General features: G+C 41.3%; 1 protein-coding gene across 2 annotated transcripts; it reads right to left on the bottom strand.

Moving 5' to 3' along the window:
* Positions 1-7,382: 7,382 nt before the first annotated feature.
* Positions 7,383-19,801, bottom strand: LOC145531317 (aldo-keto reductase family 1 member C3-like). Of its 2 annotated transcripts, XM_081553416.1 has the most exons (9): positions 19,673-19,801; positions 17,251-17,418; positions 16,862-16,978; positions 15,338-15,415; positions 14,802-14,924; positions 13,886-13,995; positions 12,845-13,010; positions 8,551-8,633; positions 7,383-8,051 (listed from the first exon to the last, which is right to left on the bottom strand). In XM_081553416.1, exons 1-9 carry the CDS (start codon positions 19,754-19,756, stop codon positions 8,009-8,011), a joined length of 972 nt encoding a protein of 323 aa, XP_081409542.1. In that variant the 5' UTR covers positions 19,757-19,801; the 3' UTR covers positions 7,383-8,008. The 2 variants fall into 2 exon arrangements, with proteins under 2 accessions (XP_081409542.1, XP_081409543.1); XM_081553417.1 differs by lacking the exons at positions 7,383-8,051; positions 8,551-8,633; positions 12,845-13,010; ... (1 more) ...; positions 14,802-14,924; positions 15,338-15,415 and adding an exon at positions 14,212-14,223 and having other exon boundaries at positions 16,835-16,978.
* Positions 19,802-20,279: the final 478 nt, after the last annotated feature.

Genomic DNA, 20,279 nt, shown 5'->3' with positions numbered 1-20,279 from the left:
ATTAGAAGCCAGTAATACGTCAGACAAAAAGTTATGAAAATTGTAGTCATGTTTAGCAGTCTGTTTAATCTCATGTAACTAATCCCTTTGTTTTGTGGTCCTTGTCTGATGACGAAGGACATCAGTGAAAGTGGTCGTCTCTAAGAAGCTCATGAAGTTTTTGCTAGTGTCTGTATGACCTGTCCAGCAAAGTGGGTGCCCTGATCATTGGAGATCGCAGAAAATGCATTTTAACCATTTTTTCCATTGTGAGATATTAACCCTGCAGCCAGGAAAGGCTTTATCCTATCAAATAACAGTGAGGTTTTACAGGGAGCTGGGAAAAGCCAAGCTGCTGTCTTGGACTTCCCATAGCCCTGATTATTTGGTTTATAGCCATTGTTTATCCATTTTAAATTTTCTGATGGGGGGTTAATTTTGTAGAAGCAGAATGAGCTTTGTCTATGTGTGCCATGGTTTCCATAGATCATTGTGAAGTAACACTCATTTATTTTATCAAAGTAACAACAGATTTTCTTAATTAGTTTATTTATCTATTTTAACTTTACAATATTGTATTTGTTTTGCCATACATCGACATGAATACACCATGGGTGTACATGTTTTCCCCTTCCAGAACCCCCCTACCACCTCCCTCCCCATCCCATCCCTCCGGGTCATCCTGGTGCACCAGCCCCAAGTGCCCTGTATCATGCATCGAACCTGGACCGGCGATTTGTTTCACATAAGATAATTTACATGCTTCAGTGCCATTCTCCTATAGCATCCCGCCCTTGCCCTCTCCCATAGAGTCCATAATACTGTTCTAATTATCTGTGTCTCTTTTGATGTCTCACATACAGTTCTAATGAGGTGGATGAAACTGGAGCCTATTATACAGAGTGAAGTAAGCCAGAAAGAAAAACACCAGTACAGTATACTAACACATATATATGGTATTTAGTTAATTGGTAAAGATAACAACAGATTTTAAAAGCAAGTATGAATCACTTAAAGAAATTTACATAATCTGTTATCAAAAGCCATATTGCAAGAAATCTTTGTTTTTTTAATAGGAAGAGAAAACCAAATCCCAGATTGGTACCATCTTATATTCATTGTGAAACAACAATTATTTACTTAGTCAAAGTAACAATAAGACTTCAAAGGCAGTTTAATGTCTTCAGAAAATTGTACCATGCACAAAACTCTTTTTTCACTTGTCATAAACCTTTTTTTACATAGTCATCACTTCATTTCTGTAGTCATCACTTCATTTATCTATTTAGAGAGTAGCCACTTGTAAGTTTAGATTTACTTTATTTTTTTTCTAAATAGACTGTAATTTTATTTTTCATATCTTTTATTATTATTAAAAACATAAATCTTATTTTCCTTAAGCAACCATGAACTGTCTTGTATATTAGCATTTTATAGATTGGTGAACATAAATACAAGTTTTAATTTTTTAAAAACATTTGTTTTTTTTTCTTTTTTAATAGAGAACATCTCAGGATGGCACCAAACATATTTATTAATAGTCCAAAATCTCTTTAGCTTCTCTGTAAGAGGAAGTTAGTGTTCAGTAATTAGTGTTTCAAAATCTTATTTTATTTGGAAATTACCTAGCTATTTAATAAATTTTTATCATTTAGTTTAGTACAACTCTAGAAATTTAAGTTACCCCAATCCTCAGAGATTTTTTTAGATAGACATTTATAAAATATAACTACCTTTAATAGAGTTTATCTAAAAGTTTTCATCTCATTTATATATATAAAGAGCTATTTTCTTTGTTGACAAGTTTAGTTTACCTTAAACCTAGGCACAATAAAAATATTACACAATGTTGATGACTTAAGACATGTCTTAATTAGATTAACAAACAAACATTAATGTTTGATATTTAATATTGAATATTTTTCAGTTCACGTGAACCTGAATTTAAATAGAGGTCATTTATGAATTACTCTCATGTTATGCAAAAACAAAGACACACACTGAGACACAGATAAATTTAGACAGACAGACAAACAGATATCTCATAGTTTTCCACTTGAAATTTAAAATGTCTCTTTGCCGCACCCCCCCCCCACTCCTTTTTTTCTTGGCTTCAGTTCTACCAATTTGCTCAGGGCTGGAGTCCCAGAGAGAGTGGGCTGTGTATCCCAAGAACAAGAACATGATAAGAGTTAACTTCAGCTTTTTTCCCAGGCCTGTTTTTGTTTTTCAGGCAGAATTGGAGCTCCAAAAAAGTATCTTAACACGCCAACTTTTTCTTAATTGTACATGTAAGAAGAACCAGTTTTGCAACTTCAAAAAAGATTTTATTTTACCCAGTTTTCTAAAGAATATCATGGCCATTCAGTGTCAAAAATGTCATCTCTCTTTTTTGTAATCATAGTTTCAAAGCTAAAAATTAAACCAGAGAATGTTCAAATTGGCTTTGATGACAGGTGTAGCCTGACTGATAAGATGTTGTCCCAGCAGGGATTGTCTCTCTGGGGAGGTGAGGTCTTCTTTTTAAAGTAAAGAAAACCTGTCCTTTAGCCTCTATTTTCTCCCAGGCTCTTATGCAGTATCCCCTCACCTGTTCTATAGCTGGGTCTTCCATAAGCGCTTGATCTTGAGTTTTCCCCCAATTTCTACTGCCTATCAATTGATCTAAAGAGATGGGGCTCTGCCTGGCTTGGTCACGAAATACCATAATCAAATGGGAAGCCTCAGCTCATCCCTGCACTATGCCCAAGAAAAAGGAGAATTTACTCCATGATTCTGAACAGCCTTCTTAAGTTCCTTTAGTATTTTGAAAGGAATCTGTTTGTGTACAGCCTCACACACCCTATTAGGATTATTAGGATCTGTCCCAGGAGCTATCTGTTCATGTGTTGTCACTGGGAATGCCACAGTCATAGCCTCCAAGTCACCCTCCTGTCGAGTCCAACAAACACCTTCCTGGAGGGGTGACAGAACTGCTGTCTGTTGTAAAGAAGGAAAACCTTGAGCCGCTCCAGCGGTTAAGGCAGGAGGGGGCAGAGGAAACCAGTCTTTCCCAAACAAAGGCACAGAAGAAACTGCAGCTTTAAGAGCCTCCTGCGTTTTTTGTTCTACCCCCTTGGGCTCTGCATTTTCAGGTCCTCCCTCTGATGGGGTTTCACTTTCATCTTCACTCCCTTCTGAGCTTTCCTGGATCTGAAGAGGTTCCAAAATGGATTTTATCAGTGCCCAAGTTGACCAGATAGATACAGGCAAGGGCACTCTCTTGCAAAGAGGTTTCTCTAATTCACTACCTACCTTCTCCCACGTTCCTAAATCCAAAGTACAAGAGTAGGGAACCATGAGCAATGTTTCTCAAATGGTTTGTGAAAGCTCCAATAGCCGGCCCTCACTTGTTTTTGTTCCCCCTGCTTTCAAAAGCTGCCTTTTGTTCCCAGCTTTCTGAATTCCCATGCTTAACCCCGGTTTCAATGCCTGAGAGAGTATCACTTCCCACAGAGGGGGGTTTTCAGAGGCCTCACCCCACTCTTCTGCAGGACAGAGCGCCGCCCATATTTCAACTTCAGTTTCTCTCTCAGCGATTGATTCTTCACATCCCAGCCCCAAGTTGGGCGCCACTTGCTGCAGCCAGCGCAGCAGGTAGGGATCCAAAGTGGTCAACAATGTACAGTTTGGGAAAAAGAAACTAGAGACAGAATGAAAGTTTTAAAGATGGGACTGGGGTACTCAAGACCTCTTGGATCAAGAGCGCTATTCCTCAGAGACACATCATTTTTATTTAGTGTCTTGGCAAGCAGAAAATATCTGTTGTGCTATGATGAAGTCTGCCTCCTGTGTCCCCAGTCACGTCTCCCATTTTATTGATTACTTTAACTTATCTTTGTTATTTCCTTGTACAAGGGCTATCACCTAGCTGGAGATCATAGACCAGCATATGCCTTGGGAAAACATCTTGGTGTGTGCACAACCCGTGTTCTGAACTTGTGCTTACCCGGTGTTTCAAGGTCCACACTATGCTTTCCCTTAGCTTATCAGGGTGTGATGACCCCAACTAATCAACCCGATGTACTTTTATTTGGGTTATGCTGTATTGCTATATTTTGCTTTTATTCTTTTCCCATGGTGATTTTCTCACGACTTAACCAGAGCAACAGGCGGCTGACTATTAACCCCTACCTATGGTGGAGGTTTAGTCGATAAGTCGTGTCCAACTCTTTCACAACCCCATGGACTGTAGCCACCAGGCTCCATAGTTCATGGATTTCCAGGCTAGAATACTGGAGTGGGTTGCCATTTTCTATACCATGGGAACTTCCTGGCCCAGGGATTGAACCCGAGTCTCTTGTGTCACTTGCATTGAGGGGCGAATTCTTACCAGTGGGCCACCTGGAAAGCCCTTACAGAAGTGACAAGGGTAAAATCCTACAAAGGTTACAAAACCAGATATTTTGGCAATGTGTATATTGAAAGCTAATTATTAATAGCTTTAGGATATCATGTGCAGGGTGCAAAGAGACTCTGATTGTTTATACCTTGTACTTAGTTATAGAATATTTAGAGTACTCTCATAATGTACTGAAACATATTATACATACTTTATTATCTTGCTCAACATTATTCATAAGAGGAAAGCCTATAAACAACTGAAATTGCAACAAATTTGGGAAGAGTAAGGGAAATCATGATGCACTGGTACAAGGGGATGTTGTGAAGGAAAATACAGTTTAGCACTAGAGTGATGTCAGCAAAATAGTGAGCTAGGAGGAGTGAAGTCTCCCTTGGAAAGGGAAGCATGGAAAGAGAAAGCAGCTGAAAAACATCACAGGAGTTCTGGGAAACAATCAAACAAATATCTACAGCAACAAAATGAACATGCAACTAGGGAAGATCCAGAAGAATGGAAGGACATTTCTGTGCGTTTTTATTCACACTCACCTCTCACCTGACTTGAACAGAGCCATCTTGATCTGTTAAGGGTGGTGGCTTAGCACCCTGATGCCTCCCTCAAAGCACACTCACTGCAGAAATCCTCATGTGCAATATTCTCCCCTACTTGGGGGCTGCCTGGTGACTGATATCCATTTCATTTAACTGAACTTAAACTGAAGAGTGGCTGGAGTGGTTCCCTACAGTTGCAGGCAGACTATATATATATGGGGCCAAGGACAAGGGAGTAAGGGTGGAGACACAGACTAGACCATGTAAAACCCTGATAGAACTGGGGTGTGGATTTGAGGGATAGTAGGGCTTTGAGGAAGGAAAGGCATCAACAGAGAGTGTGTTTTCAGGCCTCTGTCTATCAGGAACTGTCCAACTTCTAAGATGTGAGACCTCAAAGTTTGCCAAAAGGCCAAACTTCCAGAGACAGGAAAGTGTGTCTCACTGCACTTTCCGAGCCTTATAAACACATTCCGAGGTCATACCAGGACTGCCCATAAGGAAGCAGGTTGCAGGAGTGTGTCTGAGAGTGCTGTGTGCCATACTGTGGTTGCCTAGACAAGGTGATATTAGCTCAAACAGTAAAGAATCTGCCTGTGATGCAGGAGACCAGGGTTCAATCCCCGGGTTGGGAAGTTCCTCTGGAGGAGGGAATGGCAATCCACTCCAGTATTCTGCCTGGAGAATTCCACAGACAGAAACCTGGCTGGTTACAGTCCATGGGTTCACAAAGAGTTGGACACACCTGCACGACTAACACACACACACACACACACACTGGGCACTCAAAAACAGTTATAAATTCCCCAGAACCAGAGCCACTTATGGGCCAGGTAAGTTGTGACTCAGAAATGAACTGAGTTGCCCTTAGTTTCCTGTTGTGCTGACCCCAGGACCAGGCACATGCCACTCCAGCTAGTGAAGGACAATCAGGATGTGGTACAGATCTGCAAACAGTGGGTATGCTGTGGTTGTTCAAGTACCCAGTCATGAACACACAGAGGAAGAGAGAGAAAAGGCATACAATAAAGAAATGTGAAAAAAGAAAGCTAAAAAAAAAGAGACAGAGAGGAAAAAAGAAAGAGAAAAACATGAGCCATGAAACTGTTTTTGTTACTGTGTAGTCACTAAGTCAAGACCTTTCTTTTGTGACTCCATGGATGGTAGCCCCACAGGTTTCTCTGTCCATGGAATTCTGCAGGCAAGAATACTGGAGTGGGTTGCCATTTCCTTTGCCAGTGGATCTTCCTGGATCAGGGAGCCAACCTGCATCTACAGCATTGACAGGCAGATTCTTTATCCCTGCCCTACCTGGGAAGTCTGATCCACTAAAGGAAGAAAAGAAATCAGCACCAATTCTTCCTGAACTGTCACAGGAGCCACACTTAGTGCATAGTGAATGTCACACACTGTCCTGGGGAGGAGCTTCATGTGGGCAATCTGACACTGAGATCACCCCCCAGGAGCACATCAGGGTCATATCTCCTGAAAACACACAACACCAGCAGGAAGCCTCCTCCACACCAAGGTTAGACAGAACCGTCCCCACGGAGCTGGGTGGGAAGGGAAAAGAAGCCGTCAGATCAGGAATGAGCCCCCGGGAGGGCCCCAGACGAGGAGGGGGACAGGGTCTTTGAGGTTCTCCCTGGAGAGATCAGTGCACACCATGCACTGGGCACCGCAGCCCTGGGATGACCCCGGAAGGTAGCAGCCCCACAGCTACTGTGAACCCAGGGGGACTCGCAGGAGGCCTGGGAACCTGACTCCTCTCCTGAGACACGCATCTGCTCTTTCTCCTGGAAGAGGCTGAGGGGGCCGCCGGATGCTGCCCAGGACTCGGCCGGTTTACTGGGCAGCCCGTGTGCCCCGCAGCCCACAAATGCCCCCTCAGAGCCTCTGGATCCAGTTCACTCTCCCTGGGGCGAGGGCCGCCCATGCTGGGCAGAGTGGGCAGCGTGGGGTACAAAGCCGGCTCAGACCAGCAGGACGTCTGGACAGGCCAGGGTGGCCATCGGCTATCAGAGAGGGGCCCAAGGAGCAGTGTTCTGGAAATATCCTTCTCCATCTCCCTCACAGTAAAGTCCTTTAAAAGCCTATGTGACAAGGACCCCCTGCCCCACCAGCTCTCTGACTTGTCTTCAGCTCTTGTCTCCCCACCTCCCTAAATCCACCCACATCAGCCGACTTGCTGGCCCTTAAATGTTCCATGAACACTCTTCCTTCCTGGAATAAGTGTTTACTATTACAGAGAAATGCAGGGAGCCACTGTCTCTATTTTCAAGGCTGTTTGTAAAAATGAAAAGGTGTATGAGGTGAGGGATATTTGGTGTTTCTGCCTAAAAGATGAACAGAAGAAATGGGAGAGATTGTGCAGAATTATCTCAACAGACACTTACCCGTTTCTAACAGCTAAATTCTCCTAATATCATTCACAGTCTCATTCTCCACAAGACTAATGACTCAAGAGATTTCTCATTTCACTTATTGACATTTATTGATATAACAATGTCTTATTAGAGAATGCTCAATAAAGTTTGGCTGAATGACCAATGAATAAACTCAAAATATATAAGGATTCATCAAAATGCTGAGCACGGGCAGACAAATAAGAAATTACATAAATGACTAAGATGTGCTGCTTGCTATACAGGAAACACAATATAATACTGTATTTTTAACTCATATTTTTAGCTTACCAAGATACTTAGGCTATCTTTCAAGAGAAGTATACAACCTGTAGATTGAAGTTGATTTATCTTTGTAAATAAACAAACGCACATAGTTGTCTAGGAAAATCACAAGGAAAACACATCAAAGGTAAGTGTTATCCAATGGGTAAACACAGCTGATCATCATTGCCCATCCTGTCTCTTCTCTATCTAAATATTCTGTCATATATATGTATTCTTTCAATCATCAGGAAGAAAGAATATTCTTACTTTGAAGTCTATGCTGTTTCATAAACTGTTTATTTTTAAAAGCAAAGGCATGGTTTCAGAAGTTCAGACAGTTTATTCAAACTTCTCCTTCAGGCATAAAAATTTTCTTCACCACCCTAGAAGAACAAGTTATGAACCACGATGAGAGCTGAGAGTCAATATTCTTCAGAGAATGGATACTCAGGGTGATCGACCCCACTGGAAGAGAAAGAGGTGGGTTCATTTATGAAATCTGGTGTCATTATAACATAGTTTTAATTAATATAATCATTTTCCCTGATGTAAATAGAATTAACAATTAAACATGTTCTCTGGTCCCTGAAAGAATAGTGGGCTGCAGGCATTGTGCCCTTTGTGTTTCCTGGCTCCCTGGGCTCTGAGAGGAGGTACACCAGGCACAGGGATTAGGGGCACAAAGTAATGAATTCATTCACTTCATTCAAAGTAGTGAATTCATGTCAACTGTGGGAATTTTACTGATGGGCTGTCCTGGGCCCCAATCACATTTCTGTTGATCAAGGATGGAGCCCTGGAGGAAACTTCTGGTTTGAGATCTGCAGGAAGTACCTGGCTGATTCCTACACTAGAAATCAGGACTGTCTTCCAAGAATTAAGCTTTCAAGAAGCTTAGTTCCCCTGCTCACCTGCCTGCTACCAAAAAAAAAAAAAATCATGTGTGTGTGAAACAGTCACTTACATTAGAAATTCATAATATCTTATATTTCTGTTGAGGCCATCGATTGCTTTCATGTCTTCTGGAGTCAGTTCAAAGTCAAACACCTGGAAGGAAGGAACAATCACATTAACCTCTCCCAGAAGGAGCCAGCCTTCCCCTGGGGACTGGAGGACTTTCCAGCTGGATGGAGACAACAAGAGGGGACAAGGGAAGCCATGTCTCTCCTCAGCTTCCAGGAACCCTCTGCTGAGTTCTCACCTCTCCTTCCCACACCTTCTCCGTCTCTGTCCACCTCACAAACATTATAGCACATCAATCCCTTACCTTTCTAAGTGAATCACTTGTGACAGAAAACAAACTAAAATCTGCTTTTTCCAAACACACTGCTTTAGACACTCCTGATTCAATACTGAACCTGAGCTAACATTAGACTGCCTCTCCGCAACACGCCCTAAAGGTGACAGCATTCAGCTGAAGCAGTGTGGAAAGGAAACGTCCCCTTGAAATCCTGTTCAGGAATCTGATATGAAACTTGCTCATTACCTATGAGTAAATCTAACAAAACCTATTTGTCAGTGCCTTAGTGGAGATGATCCCTGTGTTGGGAAAATGTCCTGGAGAAGAAAATGGCAACCCACTTCAACATTCTTGCCTGGAGAATCGCATGGACAGAGGAGCCGGGAGGGCTACAGTCCATGGGGTCGCAAAGAGTCGGACATAACTAAAGCAACTAATGCTTTAGTGTAAACAGTTATGAATGGAAAGTGTTTAAAACATTAAAGAACAACAAATTATTAAAAATTCACATCACAGTCATGAAAAGAAAAGCTCAACTTTCTAAAGAAATACATTTCCCAGAGTGATCCAGTGATTCAGTGCAACATGAACATGACTTAAACACCTATTCCTTTGTGGAAATCAATAAAGTGATACTAAATTTTAAATAAAAGAACAGCTAGTCAAGAGCACTCAAGACATCCTTAAAGACAAATGTACCATTCTGAGAAAGAACACTTATTTTCCATTTTAAAATCACAGAATAGAAAAATGAATGGTTAAATAAAAGAGAAGGGCCACAAATGTACTTATGGACACTTATTATATGGCAGAGTTGATAATGAAAATCTATTAAATACATTTAAATAAATAAACATATAAGTAATCATTTTTATATAATATTAGAAAATCAGTTTCAGGTGTATTTTTTAATCAAATTTGAATGGAAACAGAAAAACAACTTTTCAAGGGCCCATGCACCTGACCCTTGACATGGCCTAACCTCTAACTTGCAATGGAGACTGAAATTTGCAAGAGGAAGTGGTGACTTAATTCTGGGCTGAGATAATGACGTCGATTTTTTCCCACTCCCTGGCTTGAAATCACATCACTGTACTGAGATGAAAATCAAGTTAGTTGACCACAGTCTTGCCAAATATGTATGAAAAACTACATGGAGAAGCGTGCAGGCTCCTCTGAGAAGAGTCATATCCACCTGCTACAGCAGAACTGCCAAGCTGCTCTGCACTGAACTGCAAATGCACGAGGGAGCCTAGCCAGGAGGACAACAGTTGAGTTGAGTACAGGCATAATCTCAAACCAGAGAATCAAGAGAGGCATAACTGAACTCTGCAGTAAATCTTAAAACTGGAGAGAGTTTTCTGTACACCTATGCCTAAGGGTAGAGTAATGGTCTCTTACACAGAAAACAAATGAGAGACATCGTGCAAAAGTGGACAAATTCTTGAAGAGGAACTTCACAAAGAGAGAAACTCAAGAAGGTTAAATATATGAAGATGAAACCTTATTAGTATTCAGTTCAGTTCAGTTCAGTCGCTCAGTCATATCCGACTCTGCAACCCCATGAATCGCAGCACGCCAGGCCTCCCTGTCCATCACCAACTCCCAGAGTTTACCCAAACTCATGTCCATCTAGTCAGTGATGCCATTCAACCATCTCATCCTCTGTCGTCCCCTTCTCCTCCTGCCCACAATCCTTCCCAGCATTAGGGTCTTTTCCAATGAGTCAACTCTTTGCATGAGGTGGCCAAAGTATTAGAGCTTCAGCTTCAATATCAGTCCTTCCAATGAACAACGAGGACTGATCTCTTTTAGGATGGACTGATTGGAACTCCTTGCAGTCCAAGGGACTCTCAAGAGTCTTCTCCAACACCACAGTTCAAAACCATCAATTCTTTGGCACTCAGCTTTCTTCACAGTCCAACTCTCACATTCATACATGACTACTGGAAAAACCATAGCCTTGACTAGACAGACATTTGTTGACAAAGTAATGTCTCTGCTTTTTAATATGCTATCTAGGTTGGTCATAACTTTCCTTCCAAGGAGTAACTGTATTTTAATTTCATGGCTGCAATCACCATCAGCAGTGATTTTGGAGCCCCAAAAAACAAAGTCTGACACTGTTTCCACTGTTTCCCCATCTATTTCCCATGAAGTGATGGGACAAGATGCCATGACCTTAGTTTTCTGAATGTTGAGCTTTGAGCCAAGTTTTTCACTCTCCTCTTTCACTTTCATCAAGAGGCTCTTTAGTTCTTCACTTTCTGCCATAAGAGTGGTGTCATCTGCATATCTGAGGTTATTGATATTTCTCCCAGCAATCTTGATTCCAGCTTGTGCTTCTTCCAGCCCAGCGTTTCTCATGATGTACTCTGCATATAAGTTAAGTAAGCAGTGTGACAATATACAGCATTGACGCACTCCTTTCCTAATTTGGAACCAGTCTGTTATTCCATGTCCAGTTCTAACTGTTGCTTCCTGACTTGCATACAGGTTTCTCAAGAGACAGATCAGATGGTCTGGTATTCCCATCTCTTTCAGGATTTTCCACAGTTTATTGTGATCCACACAGTCAAAGGCTTTGGCATAGTCAATAAAGCAGAAATAGATGTTTTTCTGGAACTCTCTTGCTTTTTCGATGATCCAGCAGATGTTGGCAATTTGGTCTGTGGTTCCTCTGACTTTTCTAAAACCAGCTTGAGCACATGGAAGTTCACGGTTCACATATTGTATTCAGGGAAATGAAAAATAAAACTGCAATGGTTTGGAGATGAAAGATTGCTGCCATAATTTTCATGCCCCCAAATTCACATGTGGGTGGTGTTAGAAATGGAGCCATTCAGGGGTGATTAGGTCATGATGGTGGAGCCTTCGAGAATGAGATTTCAGCAATATCACAGTCGTGTAAGGAACTTGGGAGAACTCTGTTGCCCCTCAACCATGTCAAGATACAAGGATAACCTTATGACCTAGAGGAGCGGCCGTTACATGACCGTGCAGGCACCCTGACCTCAGACTTCCAGCTTCAGAAATGTGAGGAACAAATTTTCATTGTTTCTAAGACACCAAATCTGTGGCATTTTGTTAAAACAGTCCAAACGGCTTAAAATAATCACATACTGCAATTTCATCCATTGAGAACGAAGGTAAGAAGACATCATTTGTACAAGGTGATAGGATAAATTGCAGGCCCGGCACTGGAACTAAAATCTCCATTTTCTGTCCAAATTTATTTTCTTGGGCTCCAAAATCACTACAGAGAGTGACTGCAGCCATGAAATTAAAAGACCCTTGTTCCTTCTAAGAAAAGCTATGACAAACCTAGACAGCATATTAAAAAGCAGAGACATTACTTTACCGACAAAGATCCATTTAGTCAAAGCTGTGCTTTTTCCAGTAGCCATGTATGGATGTGAGAGGCAGACCATAAATAAAGCTGAGTGCTGAAGAACTGATGCTTTTGAACTGTGGTGTTGGAGAAGACTCTTGAGAGCCCCTTGGACTGCAAGGAGATCAAACCAGACAATTGTAAAGGAAATCAGTCCTGAATATTCATTGGAAGGAATTATGCTGAAGGTGAAGCTCCAATAATTTGGCCACCTGATGCGAAGAATTGACTCATTGGAAAAGACCCTGATTTTGTGAAAGATGGAAGGCAGGAGGAAAAGGGGAAGACAGAGGATGAGATGATTGGATGGCATCACCAGCTTGATGGACATGACTTTGAGCAAGCTCCAGGAGTTGCTGATGGACAGGGAAGCCTGACGTGCTGGAGTCCATGGGGCCGAAAAGAGTCAGAGAAGACTGAGCGACTGAACAGAACTGAACCCTCTACAGCCAAGCCACCTCTCCTATTGCCACAGAAGGAGGAGAAAACCATCAGGAATACACATAAGGCATTCATGCATGGGGAAGAACAGATAATTTATCTTGTCTCAAGGAAAGTCTGGAGAGACAGACAAAAAATGACCCTCATGAAGGATATTCCCTAGGACCCCTCTGCCTACAGCCCCACCTGTATGTTCGCTTTGATCCGCTTCTTGTTGGAACTTTTGGCCAGAACCACAATCCCACGTTGTATCTGGTAGCGAAGGGCAACCTGAGCCGGGGTTTTCTTGTGCTTATTGGCAATGGCACAGAGAACTGGGTCCTCCAAGAGAACGGGGTGGTTCAGATTCACCCTGGAAGGAAATTCAGAAATCCTGAGGAGCTGAGACTAAGTACTCAGTTCGTGAGTAGTTTTCCAAGACAGATCTAGTAGGTACACTCTACACCAGTGCTTCTCAAAGTATGGTCCATGGACCAGCATCATCAGTATCACCTGGGATTTTGTTAGAAATACAAATTTCATGGCTTAGCTGAAGACAAACTGAATCAGCATCTCAACTGTGTCACCTCCCATTCTGTGTTTGCAAAGCTCTGCAGGTGGTTTGGATACATTGTTGACCTGAGACCAGGATTGCTAAAGTTGTGGGGCTTTTCTTTAATTCTCAGAGGTTGTTTTCCTTCTATAATCAAGGGCATGAACAGAGAAACAGAAGGGAAAGATCAGGGATTTTTTTTTAATTTCACTTTCCTAAGGTATCAATAAAAAGTAAGTAGTCTCAAATCAGAGACATTTATTCCCTCATTACTCTTCTTTAGATATTTACAAAAATGGTTCAAGTTTAGTTTTTTCTATCATAATAGACCTGAGAATTGTATATTATTATCCTAATTTTAGGCATAAGGTAAAGAAGGCTTGGAATTTCTATTTTTAGAAGTGTTTTATTAGTTAATAACTACATAAATCATGACCTAAGCTTGTGTCTCTGGTTCCAACTAGGGGATTATATATAGAGATTTTAATGCAGACATTTGTTAATGATGAGTCTACAAGCTAATACAATGTATGAAAAATGACTGGGTGATGGGAAGTTAAAAGAGAAGAAAATAATTCATTCGTCCCCTCTCTCGCCTCTGCTTATGAGAGTTATCTGAGTACTGTATTTTAAAATATCTCATCAAAAATTGAATTTTAGGGAAACTCCCACTTGTCTTCAGTAGGATTCAATACCATCCTTTAATTCGTTGCGTTCCCAGAGCACCATAGGAAACAAGAACAATATCGTGTGACTTGCAGAAATCCAACAGTTTGCTCTGGTTGAGATAAGGGTGACATTCCACCTGTAGAATGTCAACAGAGAAGAGTGTCAGATTATTTGAAAAGGTAATATGAATATGACAGAGAAAGATTAAAAGTTTTAAGTGCCTAAATGAATGATTGCAACATTAAACGTAAACTGGAAATATCAACATCTAGAGAGAAATACAGAAAAGTCTGTTTATACAGTTAATTTTGTGACAGACCATGGATGGGAGAACCAGTCCAAGATTGAGTAATCAAAAGGTGTACTCTATATTTGAGTAGATAGTCCCAGGTAAATGTTTTATCTTCTGTTAACATCATCATGAGCCTTTAACTTCACCCTCTAATCTGGATGACTTTCATCATCTCCAGCAAATTTCTCTGTTCTGTGCTCCCTGTTGAGACTTGTAAATGCTGAGACACCAAGACTAAGGATTCAGCCATCAGAACCCCACACAAACCCTTACCACTCATCTCAGCTGATTTGTTACTTTATTAATTTACTTCTCATTCTATGTGTTCATGGCTTCCTTCCTATACACAGTTCATTTCAGGGCACTCTCCCATCCAATCTTGTCATCTTTTAATCTCAGGGAAACACCTCCTACCTCTAGTTCTAGGTTCTACCTACAATTCAGCAGGATGTCCTCCCCACCTTTTCCATCCAGACTACATAGAGATATTATTTTGGGTTCTATTCATACCATCCAGATAGAGATTCTACTCTCTAGAGTCCTCTGCCCACAAAGATCAGATGAACAGGAGGGAAGGAAAGACAGACGTCTAGCTCCAGTGCAAGAAGGAGGGTCTGAAGAGCAGGAGGGAGAGGAGCTGAGTTGCTCACCTGGTTGCAGACAGGCTTATACTTGAGCCCCGGCTTATTCAGGATCTTCTCCAGCTGTTTGCGGTTGAAGTTGGACACCCCGATGGACTTGGTCAGCCCTGCGTCCTTACACTTCTCCAGGGCCTGGAAGGGAGGGGTGGAGAGCAGTCACTTGGAATGGGCAATAGAACAAGAATAAATGCTGAAAAAATCAATAAACATGGTCACGTTCAAGAATTAGCATTGACTATCAAGAGGAAAAAATGGAAGAAAGTCATCACATAAATTGAAGAATTACCATTTCCTCCATAAAAAAATGAAAAAGGCATATCACATGCAAGGAAAAATGCATTGTCTTCATTGTCCAAAATTCTCCATTTCGTTCCTCGATGTGAACATTTCAGCAATGGTTTCCTCCCGACAACCCCAGCATCCCAGCCCTTAGGTTCATGATCTGCTGAGTCTGATGGTCCACAGCCCATTCTCACAGGTGGAAGAAATGAAGGAGGTTCCCCCTCACCTGGCTCCTCCACTGGTTCTTTCCTCCCTGGACTCACCTCCCACGTGTGACAGAGATCCACCGAGTCAGCTATCAGTTTTCCATTTTCATCTTTTGGAAAGAATTCCTCCCCTGGCTGGAACAGAAGCAGACATATTAGAGATGTGACAAAATAATTTCCCCACATTTAGCCAGGCTGCAAGGCACCAGGAATTAAATCTCCATGAGGCAGGTTTACAACTTCCTACATACTTATATCTGCAAGGTGATTTCTGTATGGAGTTGTAAGCAATTTATATAGGAAGGAGGCTTATTCTATTCTTTTACACTTATTATATGTTACAAAAAATACAACTTTCCTATGTCCTAAAAGGGACTTCCAATGACTTCCGTGAATTTTGTCTGTTTCCTGTACTTGCCTCTCTTGAAATGTCTCTGATCTGAGAATGGCTGTAAGTTCCATGCCGTAATTTCCAGAATAAAAATTGCAAGCTACACCTGGTCTAGATAATCAGATTTCCTTTTCCCTTCGAGCATAAGATTCCCTAGAGCAGGCATGTGAACCAGCAAGGCTCTCATTAGGTTGATATGGAATGTGGAAGATTCAGACATGCTCTCAAGTATTCATGACCATGAGCCTTGAAATGCCTCCAAAATCATATTTGCCACCAATGGAAAATACTCAGTAAAAATATAGTAATGCCATGATAAGGAATAGAAAAAGGAGACATTTCTGAAGAATTCTGCAAATCCTAAAATCTCTCTGTGTCTGAGACTTGCAATCTACATAGTCCACTAAGCGATTTTGCATCAGATGGCTTGAGTTGATTTCTGCAACTTGAAATCAAGAGTTCTAAGTAAACCATTCTTTCTTTTCAATTTCTTTTTTTATTGAAGGATCATTGCTTTACAGAATTTTGTTGTTTCCTGTCAAACCTCAACATGAATCAGCCATAGGTAAACATATATCTCCTCCCTTTTGAACCTCCTTCCCATCTCCCTCCAAATCCCACCCCTCTAGTTTGATACAGTGCCCCTGTTTGAGTTCTAAGTAAAACATTCTTAATGACTAAGTGCAGTCTACAAATCTCATCGTAAAGTCGGGCAGGACTGTGGACAATGCCTCCAAATTCCCTATAAAGGTACAAGGTTTAGACTCACCCAAGGGGGAGCACCACCACATCTGCTCAACTTAAAGACAAGTTGAAAGACAAGATAAAGTCATCATGTTCAATGTAAGACAGTGTCATGCTCACCACAGCTGCACCAAACTCTTGGTTCATGAAATCCCCGGAGACTCAGGAGTCATAACCAGGGCTGTGTGCAGAACTCACCTATTTCTACTTCCTCAAGTTTTTCAGGCAGAGACTGTCCAGATTATTAACTCCTTTGTCTAGGAGGCATATAACGGATTCAAAGAAACTCGGTAAATAGATGACCACAAATGATTATTTGGGGGATTCTACTCGAGTGTAATCATCCCTTCAATCTACTAAGAAAAATCTTAATTCAACCATCCATGCAAGTTGATGCACATTCTAACACAATATATAACATTGATGTGATCACACAAATTTCCAACCTTCATAGCCAGTGGAAAATGAATAATATAGAGATCGACATAGTCCAGTTGAAGATTTTTCAATGACTTTTCCAAGGCTGGTCTGACCAACTCTGGTCGAAGAAAAGTGCACCAAAGCTGAAAATATTAAAGAATAGAAATTTTATTAATAATAATTTAGGAAATTTTCTTTTGGTCTAACCATGTGGCTTATGGGATATTACTTCCTTCACCAATGATGGTAATGTGCCAATTCTTAACCACTGAACACCAAGGATTTCTAATACCTTAAGAATATACCAGAAGCATAGTTCACCAATCAACTCTTCACCAAACAAATGATCCTATTATATATTAGTCACCTGGGCACACTCACTAGCCCACATATTCACACACACAACACACAGCACCTTTGAAGTGTAGAATATGTCTTCTCTCTTCACAGTGCCATCTGCGATCTTGCTTCGAATGGCCTGGCCAACCTGTTCTTCATTTAGGTACACATGAGCACAGTCGATATGGTGGAACCCAACCTCTATAGCGAATTTGGTGGCTTCCAGAGATTCACTCTTAGGAGCCTACATAAGCAACAAAGGTAGAATTTGAACATCCACATGATTAAGAGATTTCTAGCACAAGCTTTGATCTTCCAAAGAATTAACCTTTCTTCATGTCTTTGATTAGATCTGTATGTGTGGTGCTGAACCCTGGACAGTTTCCCTGAACATTCCTGGTCAGTTTTTAAATAGACACCCAGTAACCCTTACATCCCTAATGATCCATGGTCGATCACTGGCATCAGAGGACCTCAAGCCCACCTACAGGTTCAGTGGACCCAAAGGACTCAGCATAAAGTTGTAGTCATGAATATGATTTACACTATAAGATAGCTGAAGCAAAATCAACAAAGGTATAAGGTATATGGTAAATACATTAAACTACAGGAGATAGTGAGAGACAGAGAGCCTGGCCTGTGAATCCATAGGATTACAAAGAGTCGGACATGACTTAGTGACTGAACAACACAATGACAAAAAGCATCAAGAAGCAGGGTGAAAGCTTCTAAAACCACTGTCTACCAGTGAAGCTACGTGGATACACCAAATATAAACTGTATCTATTCAAGGTGTACAAAGTGATGTTCTCATATAAGGATCCATTGTTGATGGTCACCAAAATCAAACTAGTTAGCAGATCCCTCATTTCACTTACCTTACTTTAGGGGGTTTGTAAGAAAACTTAAGATCTAGTCTCTACAAAATCTCAGGGTATCACCCATTATTTATAACTATAGTCATGGTTCTGTGCATCAGATCACCAACTTATTCATCTTATCAGGTCTAGACTGTTGACAAACATCTTTCCATTTTTTGCAGATTTATCTCCAGCTTCTGGTCCCCATTTCTCTACTCTATGTTTCTATAAGTTCCACTATTTTAGATTCCATCTACAAAGAGACTTCCGTGGTGGCTCAGACGGTAAAGCTTCTGCCTACAATGAGGGAGACCCAGGTTTGATCCCTGGGTCAAGAAGATCTCCTGGAGAAGGAAATGGCAACCCACTCCAGTGTTCTTGCCTGGAAAATCCCATGGACATAGGAGCCTGGTAGGCTAAAATCCATGAGGTCACAAAGACTCGGATATGACTGAGGCTTCACTTTCATTTTTCACAAAGAGAGCATGTAGTATTTGTCTTTTAATTTCTGGCTTACTTCACTTAGCTAAAGTTCTCCCGGTTCACCTGTGTGGTTTCAAATGGCAGGATTAACTTTGTTTTAAATGCTGAATAATATTCCATTTCTTTTTCATGTGTCAGAATCGTTTCTATTTCAAGGAGGTAGATAATTGGCATAACCACCCTCTGTTGGGTTCAGTCTTGGTCTTTCTTAAATGCACTGGGATTCGGGGAATGTACTGAGGAGTGGACCAGTGAGCTTCAGTACTAGCCTGGACACTTTATTCCCCACACCCTACTTTGCACTACAAAGTCCTATCTTCTCTTTCCAAAATGCCTCTGAATATTTCCTTCTGTTCTCCAAATGATAAAAGTGAGATGGAAAGTTTCAGGATGAGACCTTGTCACAACTACATTCTCTAAAGACAAGATGGACAGCAAATTTTCTGGCTTCAGGTCTAGAGACTTGTCTGCTAGTCCCTTTTCTGTCCAAGCACTGAAAACTACACTTTAATAAAATGACATTACAACACCCAAGGATACATTACAACACCCAAGGATGCATTACAAAACCTGGCCTGTAGATGGTAGCTTATCCCCTCAAATGACACTTTGTTTTCCATTAGAAGAAGTTTCCAAGGAGCAACTGAAGTACAAGGCAAAACACAGCTGGAGCATCCTGTCTGGCACCTACAAGGCACCCCACGGTAGAAAAACAATTCTCTCCCATTAGTTCCTATTCACCTCATGCTTAGGACCTTCTACCTCAAATACTTCTCTGGGTCACATCTTTTTTGAAGGAGGTAAGAGTTCTGGAACTAATGAAATACACAGAGAAACCCAGCCTCAATTGCAATCGTCCTCAAAGCAAAGCAGTTGACAGTCGGTGATCTTGACAGCCGAGTCTCACCGCTTCTGCCAAACTGGGAAAGAGACGGAAACTGGAGGGGAACCCAGAGTAATCTGCAGGTGAGCACATCCTCAGACCCTGATGCAGAGTGGAGACTGGATGCTCTCTCCCCTTTCACAGGACATGATTCTAGCCTGGTTAATGGCTAGAGGAGCTAGCCAGGAGCTCAGTGCTTAACAACCCAAGTCCCTTCCACTCATGTTACATCAACTACTACTTTTTTCTCAACCCCATACCAGTACTGATACCTCTTGAGGTAGAGCGGTGCCAAATCCCAGGACAGGAATGAAGTGACCGTCATTAAGCCTCACTCTCTGGCCTTTGGGATCCATTGCCTGTTTCACCTCTGAATAAGCAGACTGATCTTTTATTCTGCCTTCACAGGCTATAAATATGCCTTCACAGGCTATAAATAACAGGAAGTTAACGCCCTAGCTGACTGTCCAATGTTAGCAGATACACTGGAGGAGGAGAGGATTAAACCAATGCCCATAGAGTAAGAAGAGAAATGAAGTCAGTTATATTGATTTTTTTTTAATCAGAATAACTTCAGTTACATAATGATGAAATGTGCCAAACAATTAGTAACCAAACGTTACACGGAAACCTCCACATACCAGTCATTTCACTTTTCTAATTATGAAGCCCACTTTTGATCCAACATCAATTGAAACAACTATTTCATAGTACAGAAAGGCACACTAATCACACAATTAAAAAGTGTTGATTATTAAGCATTTTCCAAAATGCAATCTCTTAATAGAGAATCAAAGTGTGAAACAAACCAACTTTGCCTTTTTAAATTTTCCAGCAGCAAAATTATTTCACTTGATACACCTATGGTGGTGGAGGTAT

Source organism: Giraffa tippelskirchi, chromosome 13 (genome assembly GCF_054371585.1).
Source record: "Giraffa tippelskirchi isolate mGirTip1 chromosome 13, T2T-mGirTip1v1.2.pri, whole genome shotgun sequence".
NCBI lineage: Eukaryota > Metazoa > Chordata > Mammalia > Artiodactyla > Giraffidae > Giraffa > Giraffa tippelskirchi.
The sequence above is the reverse complement of the archived record's forward strand: the minus strand, read 5'-3'. Positions and strand labels throughout refer to the sequence as shown.

What these genes read in the sequence shown, in the direction of transcription:
- LOC145531317 (XM_081553416.1), bottom strand. Translation starts at nt 19,756, where the DNA reads ATGGATCCCAAAGGCCAGAGAGTGAGGCTTAATGACGGTCACTTCATT. An exon ending in ACATATTCTACACTTCAAAG is followed by an intron (nt 16,979 to 17,250) that starts GTGCTGTGTGTT and finishes TAATATTTTCAG; the next exon opens with CTTTGGTGCACTTTTCTTCG. An exon ending in GGATCAAAGCGAACATACAG is followed by an intron (nt 8,634 to 12,844) that starts GTGGGGCTGTAG and finishes CCTTCCTTCCAG; the next exon opens with GTGTTTGACTTTGAACTGAC.